Source organism: Gymnoscopelus braueri (genome assembly GCF_963280865.1).
Source record: "Gymnoscopelus braueri genome assembly, chromosome: 7".
In the NCBI taxonomy this organism is placed as follows: Eukaryota; Metazoa; Chordata; class Actinopteri; order Myctophiformes; family Myctophidae; genus Gymnoscopelus; species Gymnoscopelus braueri.
The window spans coordinates 28,588,980-28,608,188 of record NC_137608.1 but is presented as its reverse complement, the minus strand read 5'-3'; the positions used below and the strand labels follow the sequence as shown (position 1 = coordinate 28,608,188).

At 41.4% G+C, this 19,209-nt stretch overlaps 1 protein-coding gene across 1 annotated transcript in view; it reads right to left on the bottom strand.

Annotated features, from left to right (window-relative positions):
• Positions 1–1,396: 1,396 nt before the first annotated feature.
• pdlim5a (PDZ and LIM domain 5a) overlaps positions 1,397–19,209 on the bottom strand; it is an 88,672-nt gene continuing 70,859 nt past the window's right edge. The window contains exons 8-13 of the mRNA XM_080432330.1: positions 13,018–13,100; positions 6,948–7,149; positions 4,453–4,633; positions 2,833–2,953; positions 2,202–2,317; positions 1,397–2,054 (exon numbers count right to left, since the gene is read on the bottom strand). Coding sequence (XP_080288456.1) covers positions 1,965–2,054; positions 2,202–2,317; positions 2,833–2,953; positions 4,453–4,633; positions 6,948–7,149; positions 13,018–13,100 — 793 coding nt within the window. The 3' untranslated portion in view covers positions 1,397–1,964. The remainder of the gene's footprint in view (positions 2,055–2,201; positions 2,318–2,832; positions 2,954–4,452; positions 4,634–6,947; positions 7,150–13,017; positions 13,101–19,209) is intronic.

The following is a 19,209-nucleotide window of genomic DNA, read 5'->3' as shown; positions in this document are numbered from 1 at the left end:
TTTTAATTTGTATGGGACATACTATGCTATATAGTTATTTTAAAAAGTGACATAGTGGAGCTTAAACACTAAAGGATTTTTACTGTGTACGGTCAATCCTATGTAACTTGACTGAGTAGGAGATGCATGTAATGAATAGCAAAAGTCCCCTTATCAGTACAGTACATGGTATGGTAATGGTGGATTTGTGGGTTGTGAAGTTTGGGGTAAAACAAACTTCTAACCCAGATATACACTTTTCCCAATCATATACAACACACTATCACAAATAAAAAGCCATTACTACTTATCACTGACATAAATATCAAATATAAATCATAAAGCTCTGTCAAGCTCTGTCGAACTTCTCTCTCTCTCTCTCATGTTGCCACTTGAAACCTGATTCTACAATGAAACTACACTCGTAAAATGTGAACAGAATATAGAATACATACAGTACTGTACAATAGAACATAAAAAGTACATACAAGCTACATATAACTTTAAAGGAGTAGTTCACCCAAAAAAATATTTTCTATCAATTGCACACCCCATGAAGCCTTGAATCCATGGATTCATTTGTGTTTTTGTCGCATTCCTAAGCTAATAATTTGATTCCCGTCTCCTACCGGCTAATGTATCCGGTAGGAGACACAAAGTAGTGGATTCTTTGTGTCTCCTACCGGAAATACACCCGGGCATCAAATTATTGGCTTAGGATTGCGACAAAAACCAAAATATGTATTCAAGGCTTCATGGGGTGTGCAATTGATAGAAAATAAATCATTTTTTGGGTGAACTCCTCCTTTAAGTACTGATGTTGGGCAACCGTTCAGGTCACATCCCCACATAACGGCCAGCCTGTATGAAAACACCTCGTCTAATCACTACACACATACTTTGAGAAACCTTCAATACGGGTTCTTATATTTTCATTGCCATCCCATACAACATGTTTGCCGTTTTACACACGGGAGATGTCAGAGAAAGTTTTGCAATGTATTTTGAAATTAGTAACACCTTTTATAACGTTCTGTTACTGTACACTTCTTTGATATGCAAAAATAAAAGTGAGAAAGTTTTATACAGCTGATTCTGTCATTGTCAATTTTATTATTCACTAGACCTGAACTGAATACTGTAGCTGTTGGTCACATGTTACTGCAGATTTGGTTACAGCTTGAGAAAAAAACTCAAAGAATAACCTCACATAATGCCAGTGTGCTGACTCGCCTCTGACTCATGGTGTGTGTGTGTGTGTGTGTGTGTGTGTGTGTGTGTGTGTGTGTGTGTGTGTGTGTGTGTGTGTGTGTGTGTGTGTGTGTGTGTGTGTGTGTGTGTGTGTGTGTGTGTGTGTGTGTGTGTGTGTGTGTGTGTGTGTGTGTGTTACAGTATGTAAAATTCCAACAAAAGTATACAGATGATAAGAGCTGAATTGTAACAGGTTACCAGGCTCTTAGCAGTCTAGTTGGGTTACAATAAACTTAAAGACTACTAAACTAACATGATCTGACGGTTAGCATGCTGTGGGAAACCTAGTCCAGATCTGATTAATATAGACAAAAAGAAAAAGAGAAAGATTAAAATAGCTTTGAAAATCCAAACTACAAGGCCATAGAGGTATAGATTCTAGAGAGTTCTAATGGTATGTGGAGAAATGTTACTTAAGCTATGGGTCATATGCCTGTTTCTAGTGGGCCTCACATGACAAGACTACATGCATTTAGTTTAGTTTTAATGAGCTTGGGTCCCTGAGCATTGGTCCCAGCAGTGTTTCTCTTACCATTGACTAGGAGCCACCACCTCTATAAAAGGTTTTTCTATGTACAGTATCAGTTTCATAGAATTTTCATCGTGTATCGCCTAAATGCTGGTTGATGGGCCTTTCCACCACACCAATAACAATGCATGGGTATTATTCAGCACTATGGCATAAAAAAAAAAAACATTTAAGAAGCCCTCGTGCAGAAGATCCCAGTGGTGGTTCAGATCTTGAGTGTGTGTGCATGTTTCTTGCAGAGAGGTTTGTCTTTCTTAGAGAAGAAGGTCTGGCCTTCCAAAGTGGTGCAGCAAATCTGGAAAAGTTAAAAGACATACACAGGTAAATTAAATCAGATGTTAGACATTTCACACAGTTTTTCCTTTTTTGGAATGATGATTATAATATTATGACTCTAATGACTGACAGTATACTGCATTCCTACTGTAAAGTCATTACTTACAGCACACACAAAGCAGGTATCATGCCAGGTGTAGCCAAGAGCCTCCAGGAATTTGTCTCCAGCCTCGACGGGGAACTCACAGCCATGACAACCAGTCCCAAACAAATTGTAGAAGTCTGTGAAGAAAAGCAACAGGAAGCCAACTAATTATGAATCAACTAAACCAAATTAAAAGCTTAAATCAGCTGTTAAGTCTCCTCCTGTGTAAGTGGACGATATGTTCCGATTTCAGCTACAGAAGTCTGTCCAAAACAAAGAACACACAAAGTGATCAAAAATATTAACAACAACTAAGTATGATCTCCATTTTCATTATTATTATTATTCATATAATATGAATGATAGTACATTAAAATATGATCACAGTGTAAATGCTTGTCATGGGGAAGGGAAAAAAAGTGGTAATGGTCGATTTTCACAAACTCAGGATTGTACTGTGCCTGAGCAATGCAGGATTGCAGGTACACTGTAAGATCCCGAGTGTAAAAAGGGACCCACTTTTTTGTGTGCACTGTGCGTGCACTGTACGTGCACTTAGCCGTAGCCTTGTGCACTGCTTGCCTCACCTAACGATAAAGCATTTTCTTTCTAGTCTGAGACAGCGGCCATGTCCAACGGGTAGAATCCTCACCTTGTTCACAGTAGGGTTCGCTATCCTCCAGGTGAAAGGTTTTGTTTCTGATTGGCTGCTGACAGCAAGCACACAGGAAGCAGTAGACATGCCACGTCTGCTTCAGGGCATTGATCACTTCCTATTCAAATAAGAAAATACATGAATTAAAATGTTTAATTAGGTACAGTCGTATGTGTTTATGTACAGTATGCCCAATGCCCATGTGCATATATACATGCATGTATGCATGGGGCTGATGGTGAGAATAGATTTTGTCTGGGATTTTGTATTAAAAAAATCCAAGTGGAGCTAGTTCAGGCTTCATCTTGATTGGGACAGGTTATTTAAACCAGTGGTTCTCAAAGTGAGGTCCGGTTTGGTCTTGGGGAGTGTGTAAACAACCACGAGTCTCTTCCGACATGGCACACAAGATACATGAAATCGCCAGCCACTTATTTTCCCCCTGACAGTGAGGAGTTTCACTGGAAGGGCATGCATGCATGCATGTGGAGGAACACACTATCCTCCCCAGTTCCGCTCGGCTGAATAGGCCAACCTGTAGTGCAGCGACAGAGATCACCATCCCCAACGGGCTTCCCAACGGCGAACACGACCAGTAGCGTTCATTGGACCCCTATTCTCAACTATGGAGGGCTTGAACTTTAGCCCTGTGCCACCAGGATGCAGACTGATTCTATCATTTTGGCATGCATCTGAGTATTCAGTCTCTTCCTTCCTCCATATTGCTTGCTTTTTCTGGTGCCGCGTGACCCGGCTTAAGAGAGACACACCGTTTTCCCACCGTTCAACTGTGAGAACAGGACAGGACAGGGGATCTGTGCGGGAATGGGACGGCTGGCGGACGAAAATGAGGGATTAAGGAGGGAGTGAGAAAACTGGTTAATAAAGAGGGCTAAGCCGGTTGAAGATGTGTGAGAAGTGGAGGGTTGAAAGGGATTGAGGCCTAAGGAGGTTAGAACATGTGAGGGATAAACGTCAGAGCTGATCTCTGCTTCCTGACACATGAGGTTCAAGCTCCACCTGTGGCCTCTAGGTCGCTACTAACACACACTCCAAAACTGAGAGTGTTAACCACCCTGGCATTCCTAATTTGGGCATTTTCTAAATTCTCAAAATTGTTTCAAAAAAATTATAATTCAAAAATAGAAGCAAGCTCACACACGTCGCATTGCAGCACGATGTGAACTTGTAGATCGCTATTTTCATATATCATATGATGAAATATGTAGGGTTTAAGAGGCTGATTTAACTCTGAGATGGGTGCCTGGTGGCTCAGCCAGGTACTGCACTGACCATTATGCTCCTGGAGAGTTACGTTGCAAGGACATGTTTTGCATGTCTTCCCGCCCTCTGCCTTTGGGTTCCTGTCTATATACAGTGTACATGTTCTACACTCTCCTACAGTATCTAAATAAAGTGCCAAGTGAATTATCTTGTTAAATTAACTCTCTGGATTGCTGCAGTGTACTTGCATCTCTGGCATTCCAGATTTACAGTACAGGGGCCACCGCTGTAAGTCCCAACTGTCCAACACGGATGGTAGGGTTCATGTGCTTACATATGTACCACTCTAAGAGATAAATGGACACAGAGGATTTTGTGCACAATCCAACTCACCCCCAGTATCTTGGCCTGGCAGCGGCTACAGGTTGGGGCGAAGAACTCTTCATAGCAGTTTTCACAGTGGACGGATCCTTGCTCCTCCACAAAGCCAATGTCTGAAAGGGACGTATGGCAGTGGGTACAATTGAATTCCTCCTTATGCCACGACTTGCCCATGGCTACCAGAAAGGGTCCTCTGAGGATAAGAGACACACAGAGTCAAGCTGACGGACAATACATTTTAGTTTTACTGGTTTTGAATAACTAAGTCTTAACAACAGTGTTGGGTTGCAAAGTGGTTTCAATTCAGCAGCACCAAATGGACAGAACTCATTGCACAACGTCAACTCATATCACTAGACTAGTGGTTTTCAAACCTTTTGTGCCCAAGTCACACCAATGGGCACCAAATCTCAAGTCACGTACTGTATGTATTCATAGCGGAAATATCAAGCTTGTAGATCTGCTATTTTTTCAGAATTTTGTGAAAACTTATGAATGAAATAAATATCACGCATACTGCTCTTGCTCAGCAGGATATTCAAACACTAACGTTTCAGTCCCACAGGACACATCATCAAGTGTCTTGATGTGAAAAATGTGTGAAAAATGAAATAAAATAAAATAAAATAAAATAAAATAAAATAAAAAACGTTGTCTAAAGACATGCATAAAAAAGGAGATAGCAGGTTGAAAGAGGCTGTAATAAAACAATTTAGGGAATGGAATGTACTTCTGTATTGGGATATGAGTGCACACAAAGTACTTAAATAGCAAATTAAAAAAAAGAACTCATTACTTGTATAGTTGCATGTATTCCATTAATAATGTGTGGTTGTCACACAATCCCAAGGCACGCAGGCCTGGACTTGTTTCACGGCAGTGACGGCACACTGTTTGAGAACCACTACGCTAAACAATGCCACTGGGAGAAAGCATCCATGCCACAGGGGAGTTATTTAGAAATGACTCTTGAGGTGTCACTAGAAGCCCACTGTAACTACCATCACTCACTTCCATTAAGTCAGCAGCTTGTCCCTATCCAACCTGATGATTAGGCTAAGTGGTAACACAACAGAGACTAATTTTCAGTGCACAATGGTTGCGCTAACCTGAGCTAACCCTGATACTGATCCAGGTCTGGCAGCCATTAGCGTCTGCTAGCAACTCTATCCTCCGGATTATATGTAACGCAATGCTACACAAGTTGTGTGATAATGCTATGGGCTAGGACAGTCTTATCTGTTGGAAAGGAAGGACCAAGGCCAGAAGGAGGAAGAGGGAGGTAGGAAACAAAGGAAGGACGAGAGGAAGGTGTGAAATGTAATAACTCTGGTGAAACCCAGAGGATAAAATATGTGTTTGTGCGCGTGCGTGCGTGCGTCTCATGACAAGAGTGTGTGTGCATGGGTGTGTGTGTGTGTGTGTGTGTGTGTGTGTGTGTGTGTGTGTGTGTGTGTGTGTGTGTTTTATGACAAGACTGTCTGTGTGTGTGCGTGCAAAAGGAGAATGGCAATAAGGAGCATAAAGCTTAGTACTACTAGATACTCATACTGTAGGTGTCAGGTGTGGTACATCATTAGCCCAGAGTTAGAACTGATGAATCATCTGTCCTTCATGTTCTATTCATCAGTTCTAACTCTGAGCTAATGATGTACCAAACCTGACACCTATCTAGTAGTACCACTAAGCTCTATGCTCCCCTCATGTCATTCTCCTTTTACACACACACACACACACACACACACACACACACACACACACACACACACACACACACACACACACACACACACACACACACACACACACACACACACACACACACGCGCACACACACACGCACACACACACACGTACGACACACAAAATGACACATTTATAGTGCTACGTGAATCTCGAGTCATGTTGCTTCTAACCAGGTTTGGGATTAGGTTCCCCAGGCAAACTTTTACAAGACTCTTTACATGACCCAAAACCAATGTCAAAGGGCAATGTCAACATAATATACGTTCATTCCTCTGTGTGTGTGCATGCGTGCGTGCGTGCGTGCGTGCGTCTCTGTGTGTATGTACATGGGTGCAACATCATCTATAATCTACATGTCAGTGAGTATGTGCAACTTAATTCTTATCTACACTCCCGTCACATGTGTTTATTGGCTGACTGCCTGATCAGGACACTGAGAAGGGCAGACTCTACTTTCCTTTTCTAAGCGGGCCTCTCGAGTGTCATACACAAATCATTTTTCCGATGTGGGTTCGATCAATTATTGTACGTGTATGCACAATTTTGCCTCAGATCCTAATACTGTATGTACTGTATAAACGTATAGATATAAAGTCCCCGTCTGTCTGTGTTTGTGTCTGGACAAATATGCCCATATACTGTATATGCCTATGCCTGACACACACAAACCCATATATGGCCATGCCTGACACCAATCAAACATAGTCTTTGTCTTACAGTTGCATTACGTGTTTTATTTGTATTTGTTCTTTCATCCTCACCTGATTACCATGTTGCAATGGGCACACATGGGTGTGCGTGTCCCAGCAGGGATGTGTTCTGCCATCTGGACCAATGAGTCCTCGTCTTCCGGGTGGGCCTGTGGTACGGGCCGGGCCGGAACCGGACCCCTCGGGACACTGGCGGTGCTGTTGCCCCTCATACCAAAAGATGGGGTGATCAAACCACTCGGGGGCGCTCGACCTTTAGCAAATAATTACACAATTTGATTAAGTGGATGGAGATGGCGAGAGGAGGAGGGATACAGTTATTGATCAAACTAAAACAAACTGTTTAATCAAAGACATCTGTGGACCTGGCAGACCTGGAGCAACATTATCCTGTCATGACGTGTGCTGATACTGGCCATCATTCTGCTCAACAGGAATAAGAAATGTGTGTTTCGTTAATACTACCCTCCTGCAATGCTATCATCAACCACTTAAACCCCAGCATCCCTATTCTGGGAAAAAACCTTCCAAGAAAATAGCAGATCTACAAGGCTACAACGCTTTCAACACGACGCACTGTAAGCTTGTAGATTGCCTATTTTCAGCAAAGATAATGTAGAGTAAAAACAGAAAAGACACTAGTATAGTGTCTTTAACTGGCTCCAGAAAATGTTATCACATAACACCCATTCTAGCTTCTTTGCACTGGTTGCCCATTTCTTTTAGAATTGAGTTTAAAATCGTACTCATCATCTACATGGTCAGATCTGGTCTTGCTCCCTCCTACATATCAGATTTACTCAACCCCTATGTGCCTCACAGATCTTCGGCCAAAGCACTGTTGATGATTCCAAAGTGCTGCTTGAAGACAAAATGTGACCGTACTTTTGCAATTAAAGCTCCAATACTTTGGAATGCCTTGCCTGAGGACATACGGCTTGCTGAATCTGTGTCCCATTTTAAATCCCCTCTGAAAATGCACCTATAAAGCTGCTTTCAACCCCAGCCCTTTTCATTTTAATGTACTGTAATGTACTGTTATTTCTTGCTTCTGTTATTGTGATGCATTGTTTTGTTTTTTTTTATCTTTGTGTTGTGGATTCTTCTGTCAAGCACTTTGTCACTCTGTACTTAAAAGGTGCCATACAAATAAAGTGTATTATATTATTATTATTTTCAACAACGTATGGGGTTTAAGTGAAAACAAAATGCACCAATCGTTTACACTATGAGAATGATGCCTGCTGAAGCAGACGGACACACCCCCACCAGTGGATGAGTCTCAAGGACACCCATCGATGATCCAAATACACATACAGCAAATGCAGTAGAAAAGGTAACTTACATAATACATTAAGTGCAGTTAAAAGGTAACAGTCATTAATGTAAAGGTTATAAAATATGATGGCAGTGTTCTGATGCCGTATATGAATGCAGTTCAAGAGTGAAATTGTAATTCTTCACTCTAGGCAATTATAGCCAGTCGTAATGGAATCCGAATTTCTTTTATGTTTGTATTATTATTATGGAAAAAAAAAGTCTACAAAATGTAAAGTTGACTGGTATGGCGTCACTATGAGGCTGATTTGGGGTGGAGTGTCTTCCTTGGCTTACTGGCTGCATGCATGAAAAGTTTGAGACGCTGATCGGTCCAGAAGTTTCAGAGATTAGCTGCACACACACACACACACACACACACACACACACACACACACACACACACACACACACACACACACACACACACACACACACACACACACACACACACACACACACACACACACACACACACACACACACACCTTCTTTCAGTCCTGAGTCGAGAGATCAAAGTCCAATCCCAACTACTTGTTTAGCCAGGTGTCCGTGTTTTATTCATAGGAATGTCTCAGAGGTCTCTGTGTGTGTGTGTGTGTGTGTGTGTGTGTGCGCGCGCACACGTGCATGCATGCGTAGGTGTGTGTGCGTGCGTGCGTGCGTGCGGTGTGTGTGCGGACATGACGTATCTTGTGCAAGTTGAGTCTAGGATCACATGTCATGCATCAGTGACTGTGTTTCAGCTCCTAGTATAGAGATGGTTTAGAGCCGTGGTTCTCAAACCTTTTTCATTTCAAGGACCCCCAGTTTGGTATGCATTAGGCCACGGACCCCCATAACTCTGAGTGTACAAATGGAACCAAATGGACCCGCAAGGGTCCATTTTGTTCCATTTGTACACTCTCAGAGTTACAGACCTGTAACGCCTAATGCATACTACAGAACAGACAAAATGTGTTCAGTTCGGCTGGCTACAGACTAATATGATGTCATTCAGAGGTTAGGGTGGGTGGTATCAGAACTGATTTCGGCTCCAAGATGTTGCGATTACCCAAACTAGTTTGGCTACTGTGATTGGTCAGACGTGGGTCAGACGTTCCGAATTGTTTCCGCATTCAGCCCAGTTCATTCTGTCAGCGGTGAAGCGAGCTACAAACACCTCTGAAATCTCTCTCTAGTAGTGACAATTCATAAACACATCCTATCGCTAAAAAGGGCATGAATAAAACATACATCCGCCGCAAATTCCTCACAGCAATATCCAGGTATTAATTTAACCGTTCGTTCCAGCTGTGCTGGCTGTAGTGAGCACACTGCTTGGCTCGAGCGAGTCGACTCGCCACCAACAGTGCGAGCCGTGGTGGCCGGGGTCTGGCTTCCAGAACACAGAAGTGTTCTGTGGCAGGCAGTATGAAATGCAATTTCATACTGCATTTTCTGTCAGAAGTTTTTTTCTCGTTTCGTTTTTTTGGTTCGAGGAGCCCTCCCAAACCGAACCTACTTCGGTTGTTCTATATGCAGCTATGTACCTTAAGGGTCCGTTCCTAACTGCCAATCATTTAGCTGGGGACCCCCTGGAACCCCCCGACAGTCCCCGGACCACTGGTTTAGAATAGATCATTTCCTTTATTTGAACCCTTACAATGCGATAGTTAGTATAATTTGGGCTTGAGGGCAGCAGCAATCGAGTGCTCGGATCCTGGGTTTGTGATATATGGCGTTTTGTTTTAAAGACGCCACCCACAAATTTTGCACGCCAATTACGTTGTCACGTCACTCCTGAGATCACTAATTTTGAGAAAAATCTTGTTTTTGCATCAAACGGTTCCATTTTGTGCATTTGTGGCGCCCCCTATGGGTCAAAGTGGAAATGCTTTTGGCGATTCGAGTACACGACCCTCGACATCTGATTCAAATTTGGGGTTGATTGGAATGGATTTGTTCATGATTTCTTGTCAAATAGGCCCCTCCCACGGTAGGGACTATCGAAATTCCGCCTATATATGTCTATCACATAAGCCCAGAGATCATGTGTACCAATTTTGTGTGAGATTTGAACAAAATCTTTAGGAGGAGGAGCAAAAAGTGTGTTTTGATTGTATGATCTACGGTTCAAGAGTTATCATCCAAAACGTAAAGTGGGCTGTTATAGCACTACCATGAGGTCAAATGGTGTAATTATGTATTCATAATTAGGCCACTGGACTATGAACCTCCCCTCCAAGTGGTGTAACTGTAGCCCTTTTCTCTAGGGTTCCGAGAGAAAAATACTTGAAAGGGAGTTTTCACATTTTCCCATTCAAGTCAATGGGAAAACTTTATTTACTAATACATTAATATAAATTAAACTACACAACATGTCTCTTAGCAAAATGTAAGCACACGATTGCAGATGAAGCCGGTCGATTTGACTTATGGCTCGAGTGTATGCCGCCAAAACTGTGGGAGGAGTAGTGTGCCGAAGTTTTGGGGTTACTCTATAAACATTAAAGTCGCCCAAGTACTATAGTAAGTTGCCCTTTTGGGCAACCACACTAATAAGAAAGAGGTTAGAAGGGAGATAAAGGACAGAGAAAACATAGCGAGAAATTGTGAGGAGAGGCTGTGCTTGAAACTATATACATCTCTATGGTGTTACATCGCCACTGTGACTGCACAGCGAGAAAACAGGTGTGCCAGGACAGGTGGGATGAAATTGGAGGTCCATACCTGATTGTTTTCTTACCCTATCCTGCCCTCTAGTGGATGGAATGGGTGAACCTCCATCTGGAGGTCAGAGCGAAGTATGTGAGCAATGCAATGCCGCTTGCGTTCTGAATGTATACGTACTGTATACATATCCGTTCTGAACGGTAGTCTAAATGGGCCTTAACTGTAACTAACTGTGTTGCTGTTGCATCAGGAGAGGGTTGGAGTTGTTACTTGTCAAGGCTGAGGCTAGCTAGGGATAGACATACTCAACGTGAGTTGGTCACAGAACTCTTCAAATTGAATATTATGCTGTAGCTGTGTGCCTTAATTAGTTCAACACACAGTCAACACACAGTCCTCTCTCATACCAACCATTCTATGAATCAGTATAATATGTAACCACCTGGAATTTAACCCAGGTCTCTGCATGGAAACCTTATCGGGTAATCCCCCTCTTGGCAATGGAGTTATTAGGCTTCTGCACTACAGGTCTACTCTGCAAAATGCACATACAATGATGACGGCCTAATGGCCGAAAAGGTTTTGTATTTAAAATAAGTTGAAAATGAGAGAAGACAGCGTGCGACTCTCTTTTGAATGAATTGATATACATAGGCCTATTGGTATGTATCCAAAAATAACACTCCCAACGGTCAGAGCTCAGTATCAAACTAGCAAACGGAGCTATTTCTGTGGTCCTTGCCTTTAAACCCATATTCCTGAGTCCCGTCGGTTTCCTTCGGTAAGTGTTATTTTCGTCACGGAGTAGATCTTGTACATGCGTGACTAAGTGAACAGCAGTGGACAGAGGGAGGCCTTCTCACGTGTTGAACGGGCTTCCACGGAGGAAAAAGAAAAGGAATGAAAAATAAGTCTGTAATGACCTATTTTACAACATATGTCACGCCTCGTCCATGGAAAATTAGCTTCTTTCCTCTCACTAAATGACTGCAACAACATTCAATCCTACGCCAGTAAATCACAGTTTTACACTTTGCCAGGATTTGGAGGCAAGCACTGATGTATGAGGGGAAAGAAAACACATTTAAACTGTAGGGAGGAAGTACATTAATCAATTAAAATACATCTATAAGACAAGATTTTATTCAATTCCTAAATGAAAGTTTATTTTTCAGAATCTATTTGGGGGAAAATCTACATGCTGGGTACGCATACATTCCCCATGACTTATACTAAGAAAACATTTCTGGGTGCCCAAGCTTGGTTATATTCCGCCTGTTAATTTACTGACAAAATACCGCAACATGCCTATGGTAAGGTAAATTACATACAGGCATACACACATACGTTTTGTTGGATTTGGCAGCTGAGCATTCATTAACGTACACTAATGTACACTTCCACAGATTACATATGAGACCAGTTGGTTTAACCACTAATACATTGGCCCAGAGTTTATGTATGCCCTTCATTCATGTGAAAATGTAAATATAGCATAGAGGAATAGGGGTGCAACAATTAATTGAAGTAATCGATTTAATCGTTTATAAAATAAAATACAAATTATCGATAATGTAATAAAGTAATCGATTAATAATGTATCCCTATTTTGGGCATGTTATTACAGGGTAAAAGTATTTCTAAAAAAGAGACGCGTTGTGAGCTTGTAAATCTGCTATTTTCATTATTTTTTAAACTGTATTTACCTTGTGTACACACACACATATACATACTATGTCGCACACGCACACGCACACACACACACACACACACACACACACACACACACACTAGGGCATTAACGAATAGTGATTTATGGTATTCGAATTATTCGACCCAAAAGTATTCGAATAGTCGATTATTCGGTTTGATTATAAAAAAAAGTTTTTTTTTTTTTTTTTTTTTTTTCAATGGCATTGATGACTCGACTCAAGGAATGCGAGTTGACGTCACACCAGAGCTCACAGCTGCGTGTCTGCTCTAGAAAAGCCACTAAAAAAAAATTCAAAAAAAAAAAAAAAAAAAAACTTTTTTTTTTTAATTATTATTTTTTCGAATAATCGAATAGTGGTTTGATAGTCGAATAGTCGGTTTGATATTCGAATATTCGACTATTCTGTGAATGCCCTAACACACACACACACCTTACCCAGTTTGCTTGCAGGTCCTTTGATCATGGTCTTGACAGCAGCAGACTCATGGCTATTGATTTCAGGCTCCTCCCCGTCTTCACTGTATGGGAACACATGATGGACACACAGAGCAGAGTGAAATGGACATGAATGAGAATATCCCTGCAACCCCAGCCTTCCCCACAACTCAAATCATCACACTAAAACGTCAAAGACTCTCTCTGTCTGGCTTTGTGCTTTTCCGATCAGAGTTGTCTCTCTCGCTCTCTCTAACTCACGAGCGCGTGTGACTTTTCATGATATTCTGCATAGATGCTGAAACAACCCCCAGCACAGTAGATCTGTAGCAATCCATGCCATTTTTAAACTAAAAAGTAGTCAAACTGTCAAACTCTCCTCTACAGCAAAAAAATATATAAGAGAAAAGAAAAGAAAATAACTTTCACATTACTGTCAAATAAAGACAGATTGCAGACCACCTGCTGACAACATGGTACTAGCAAGAATAACACAGTGCTCAGCTAGAACCAAAACACTAGAGCACTCTTCCTACCTTTTACTACGGCATGCACTGAAATGTTCCCTCTCAGTGTGAGAGGTGCCAATTTCCCACCAGAACAGTTTCCAGAACACCTGCTTAATGATGGATAAGTGACAGCACACTCTTTCAGAACCAATGAGTGAATTCCAGGCTAAATATATAACTGAACTAAGACTGATTGACTACATTGATTTCACTGACAGTGTAATGAATAAAATGGTCAATTCCATATGCAGACAGAAACCAGACTGACCAGCAGGGAAGAGATGGGGGGGGACCTCTCCTGGTACATCAGAGCTGGACCATATTCTTTTCACTATGTTTGTCTTTCTTTGTACATGTTCTGCAAGAGGTGAGCAAGGCAGGAGAAACAACCCCAAGCATAAAGTACAAGTGACACTATCACTTGGTATCAATTGGTTAACATCAACTGGTAACGCGAGGAGAGCGCACAACACACAGCAGTACAATACACCATACCCAGTGATGGAAGAAGTACTCAAATGTTTTACTTAAGTAAACGTATCAATACCCTATTTTAGAAATAGTCTGTTACAAGTACAAGTTCGGTTTTAAACATTTACTTGAGTAAAAGTACGAAAGTATTGTCATCAAAATATAGGGTAAGGGTAGGGTAGGGTAAGTGATATTTTTTGGTTAAAACAAAAAGGTTTTTGTAAAAAGGTTAAAGCACTATATTTTGATAGTAATCATTGCTATAGAGTGTTTTCGGTCTCCTTGTCTCTCCAGCTCTTTAATAAACAGAAAATACATTTTCAGGTAGGTGACAAAATCTCAGCCAATCAGGAGAGGGCACCCATTTATCAGCTTAATTTTTATAGTGTTCCAGTTCCAATTTTGTTCGCTCATTTCTTAGTGTCATCACTTCCAATTTCACTTGTTTAATCTATCTTGACTGAGTTCTCTATCCTGATTGGATCAAATTGGTATCCCGACCTGAAAATGAATTTTCTGTTTAATAAAGAGCTGGAGAGACAAGGAGACTCCTGTTACTGAACAAACACTCTATAGCGATGAGTACTATCAGAATATAGAGCTATTTAACACTTATTTTAACCAAAGAAAATCACTTACCCTACCTTTAAAGTACCAAAAGTAAAAGTACTCATTGCGCAGAATGTCCCATTTCACCAGGTCAAAATGTCTTTTGAAAATAGCCGATCTACAAGCTCACAATGTGTCACATCGCGATGCATCGTGAGATTGTAGATCGGCTATTTTCAAATGGCCGAAATATATATAGGGCTGAAGTGGTATAGTGTGTTTTGTAATAATAATCAAAATCTACAAAGTAACTAGTAACTAAAGCTTTCATATAATTGTAGTGGAGTAAGAGTACAATATTTTCCTCTGAGATGTAGTGGGGTAGAAGTAAAAGTGTTGATAATTGTAAATAATGAAGAAAGTAAAAAATACCTCAAATTGTACTTAAGTACATGTACTTAGTTACTTTACACCACTGACCATTCCATGTCTACCAGTGTGCCAAGTAGCTGATTGGGCCGTGGAGCTGAGTGGGCAGAGAGGCTGTCTGGGAATCGGAAGGTCGGCGGTTCGACCCTCAGCGTGCCCAGTCTACGTGTCGAGACACATAACCACTAACTGCTCCCCGGGTACCAATTTAATGGCATCCACTGCTCCAAATATTTAGGAATTGTAAATATAGAGGACAAATTCCAGGTACGTGCGAAAGTACTTGGCAAATAGCCCAACAACGAATAAAAGGGACACAATTTATTGTGATTAAAAAGCTCTTGCCATAGAAACACTGATTAAATCTGAGAAACTATTATTATACTTACTAGTAATTATTCTATAGCTGTTAGATACAGGTTGATTCAAGCTAATCACAGTCCTGGTCATTATTTCTAAGGTAAACGTGATCTCTGTAGCCAAAACCTTTCAGTACATTGTGTCTTGGAGATGAAAAAATAATAAAACATTATCAGGGCAACATGTGCTCTCACTGGGGAACATTTTGCTCTTATTCTTGGAGAAAAAAAAACTTGGGCTAAACATTTGCCTTTTGGATTCAACAATCTCTCCTTGAGACAATTATTTTGCTTTTTCTTGGGAACTATTTCTCTGTTGAGAAAACATAGTTTTAAGGAAACACATGCTGCCTCATGAGGAACACAACATATCTCTATTCCAGGGCAAGCCAAGGTTTCTTCACACTAAATAAAGAATTGTCTCTTTCAGCAGCTTTTCCTCTTTGTGCAACACTTATTGCTCTTTGGGTAGCATGCATTTTCTTAACAATGTTGCGTCTCACTTGTTTTTGGAACAAGTCAAATATAAGAGTAAATCATTTTTCATGATGGATATGTTTTACAGTGCAAGGAAACACATTCTCTCTTGGGGAAAGGGATTTAATGCCCTATGCACACTCAATTCAGACTGCACAGGGATGCCACAGTTCTTCACACAGAAGGGAGTCAAATCTCTCACCTCCTCACTTGTGTCTTGCCCTGGGACCTCAACCTAACCGCTGGCTTTTAACAAGAAGCAGAATGAATGAACCCTCTATTAGTCACATGCTCTGTCTGTGTGTGTGTGTGTGTGTGTGTGTGTGTGTGTGTGTGTGTGTGTGTGTGTGTGTGTGTGTGTGTGTGTGTGTGTGTGTGTGTGTGTGTGTGTGTGTGTGTGTGTGTGTGTGTTTGTGTGGGTTGCCTGCATGTGCACATATGTGCTTGTGAGTGTGTAACACAGGTCATTTTCACCAAATGAGACACTTGGGTGGGCCAACAATCTCTCACTCGGTCATTTTACACCCATAACGCATCGATGCGACTGGTGCCAACTGTTGGATCATCGCTGTCTTCTCCCTGTGCCTGGCTGTTAGGGGACTCCTGGGACATGCGTGTTATGGCAACTGCTGCCATGGTTATGGTGAGTGGTACAGTATGTGTGTTTTGAATGTGGGTGAAAGAGAAAGAAAACGTGTGTGCGTGCGTGTGAGAGAGAGAGAGAGAGAGAGAGAGAGATACACAGTCAAATTCATTGTTAATTTAACTGAAAGTATAAAAATGGACCCTTACTGTGCACACTCAGAGAGGGTGAAAGAGAAACATAAGAAAAGAAAAAGCTGGAGAGAGAGAGAGAGAGAGAGAGAGAGAGAGAGAGAGAGAGAGAAAGCATCTCATGTGTGTGTGTGTGTGTGTGTATGTATATATACTGGCTTCAACTCTGTGGATGCTCTGTGTTCTCAGCTGCCCTCCTTGCCTAGCCTTGACATGCCATGGCGCGCGTGCACGCACACACGCACACACGCATGCACACACACACGCACGCACACGCACACACACACACACGCACACACACACATGCACACAGAGCACACTTCATTTAAACGCTGAGGACATTCATAACATCAATGGTCTCGAGCACTGAGGTTTACTTTAGTTCACTCTGCCACCCAGGACTCCATCCAAAACCATTTAACTCACTCTCTCTCCAAAAGCTGGCTTCCACGCAGCAGGGAGTGTGGCTTAAAGCTGCACTATGCAAGATTTTGTAAGCAAAAATAATAATCAAAATCATGTAATGGGTTTGAAAACGTGTAAGATCAGTCCATCACCCCCCCCCCAATTAAAATGCTGTGTATTTAGCGCAACGAGTGGTCTGGTACTCTCATAGTAATCTCTCAAGAACAGATTCTGCTCTGCGTTGGAATCTGTCGTGAAGGCTCGTCATAACATGTACGCACTGGGCTACAAGTGGGCGTGCCTTCAGATCAGGAAGCAGGCCGCGCTTTACCCAATCAAATGTAGTGGGCGGGATTCACATGTCCGTCGATCTTTCTCCCTCGAAACAAACCCAAACTAATTTAACAATAGCGTCCGCGGAGCAGACAAAACCACGGAAATATATTCACATTTTAACTTACTCTTTCATCATAGAAACAAGTGGGCTTATAACCAAAACGATCCATGTTCTCTGGGAGAAGTGGTGTTAGTGTTCCGTGTAGAAATATTTAGTGGGAATGAAAACATAGTGGCACCACCGGAAGTGAAAGCTGAAGGCAGACCAAAACCCCGGTTTCCTTTGCGCACGTGTGCTACGTTGTCATTGTCCCACAGCCAGTGAGAGATAGTACAAACAGCAGAGGGCGCTGTTTTTCATTCTCACTGGCTCTGGGTTCCCAGATTGCTCTCATAGAGGCACGAATATCACCCAAACGCGCGAAAAACTGCTTCAACTACATCCCTCTTGAATAATGGATTGCATTTAATAATAGATGGGTAGATGTCATAACAGAGACGCGCACACAGGGGACAGAAGACAGCACTCTTATAGAGCATACCTAGCAGGGCAAAGCTCCAAAGCAGAGGTGACAAGAGACGTTTCTCAAGAACACACTTGTGCACTTGGGAAGAATGTTATCGTTCAGTTAACTTGGGGAGAATATTCAGAGAACATAGAATGCATCATTCTAGTTTGATACAGACTTGTACTTGAGGTTACATGATCATGCACTGCAGCTTGCTGCTATAATCAGCTGAGCGTGTTTCAAATTGTCAGCATATAAAGCAATTCATTCATGAAATAAATTATACTGTCATGACTACTGTTATTGTTATTGGTTTATACAGTATCATGATGAATGTCTGGGCAAATATGTGAACGAATAATGTTATAGTATCGTGAGTTAAATCAAATTAAAACCAATGCAATCCAGCTGGCTGTTGGGGTTTCCTAATCTTTGCTGTCATCCCGAATTTGACACAGGCCGGCAACATGATGTCTGAGATCCACATTGTAGCCAGGCCATTCCCATGTGATCACGAAATCCATATGATTCAATTTCTTAATTACAATTTATAAAATAGATCTATGTCATGATACATATTGATCTATCAAGTATTATTTCTCTACTGCTTTTGGGGTGTAAATGACAAGTCATTGTAGAGTGATATCTGAAAAAGGTTAGAACACATTTTCAAATAGGCATTGCTTTTCCAAACTGATCTACACTGTTGAATTCTTGCCTTAAATATTCTCTCAAGTTAATTTTTAAAGAAAATAATGGTTAATTTGTAAGTTTGGCAAAGAATCCGGTTTTGCCCCCTGAATGCGTGTGTACCCAGTAATTATTTGTAAACAAGAAACCCTTCTATATACACATCAGCCTCCTCATATATGTAAAACATGAGTATCTATAGACGATAAGTTACTTACCTGCCATTGTTTTTTAGGGGAAAACATATAAATTCACTCACAGTTTTGTCAGAAGGGGGGAAAAAGAAAGGAGAGGGAAGGAAAGTGAAAGAGAGTAGAGTATTCTCCTTTTGTTGTTGTTACCTAAAAATATAAACAGCATTGACTGGGGAGGAGAGAAGAGGGTCTTCCACACCTGACGTCGACTGATGCCAAGACACTCTTTGATGTGCGAGTGGAGATGATACGATACAGAGATGAAAAAACAAAAGTATACAAATGAGGACAGAACAAAATTAGGAAAGAACAGGAGAGAAATGATGGCTTCGATATGCTGATCATTGTCAGTTATTTCCAGTCTGTTACTGACCATTGCAAAGAAGTACTGCAGGTGTCTCCACAACTATATTGTCTAGCTACACATATTTTGTAAAACATAAATAAATAAACAAATCAACATACCAAGTATGCAGTACAAAAAGTGCAC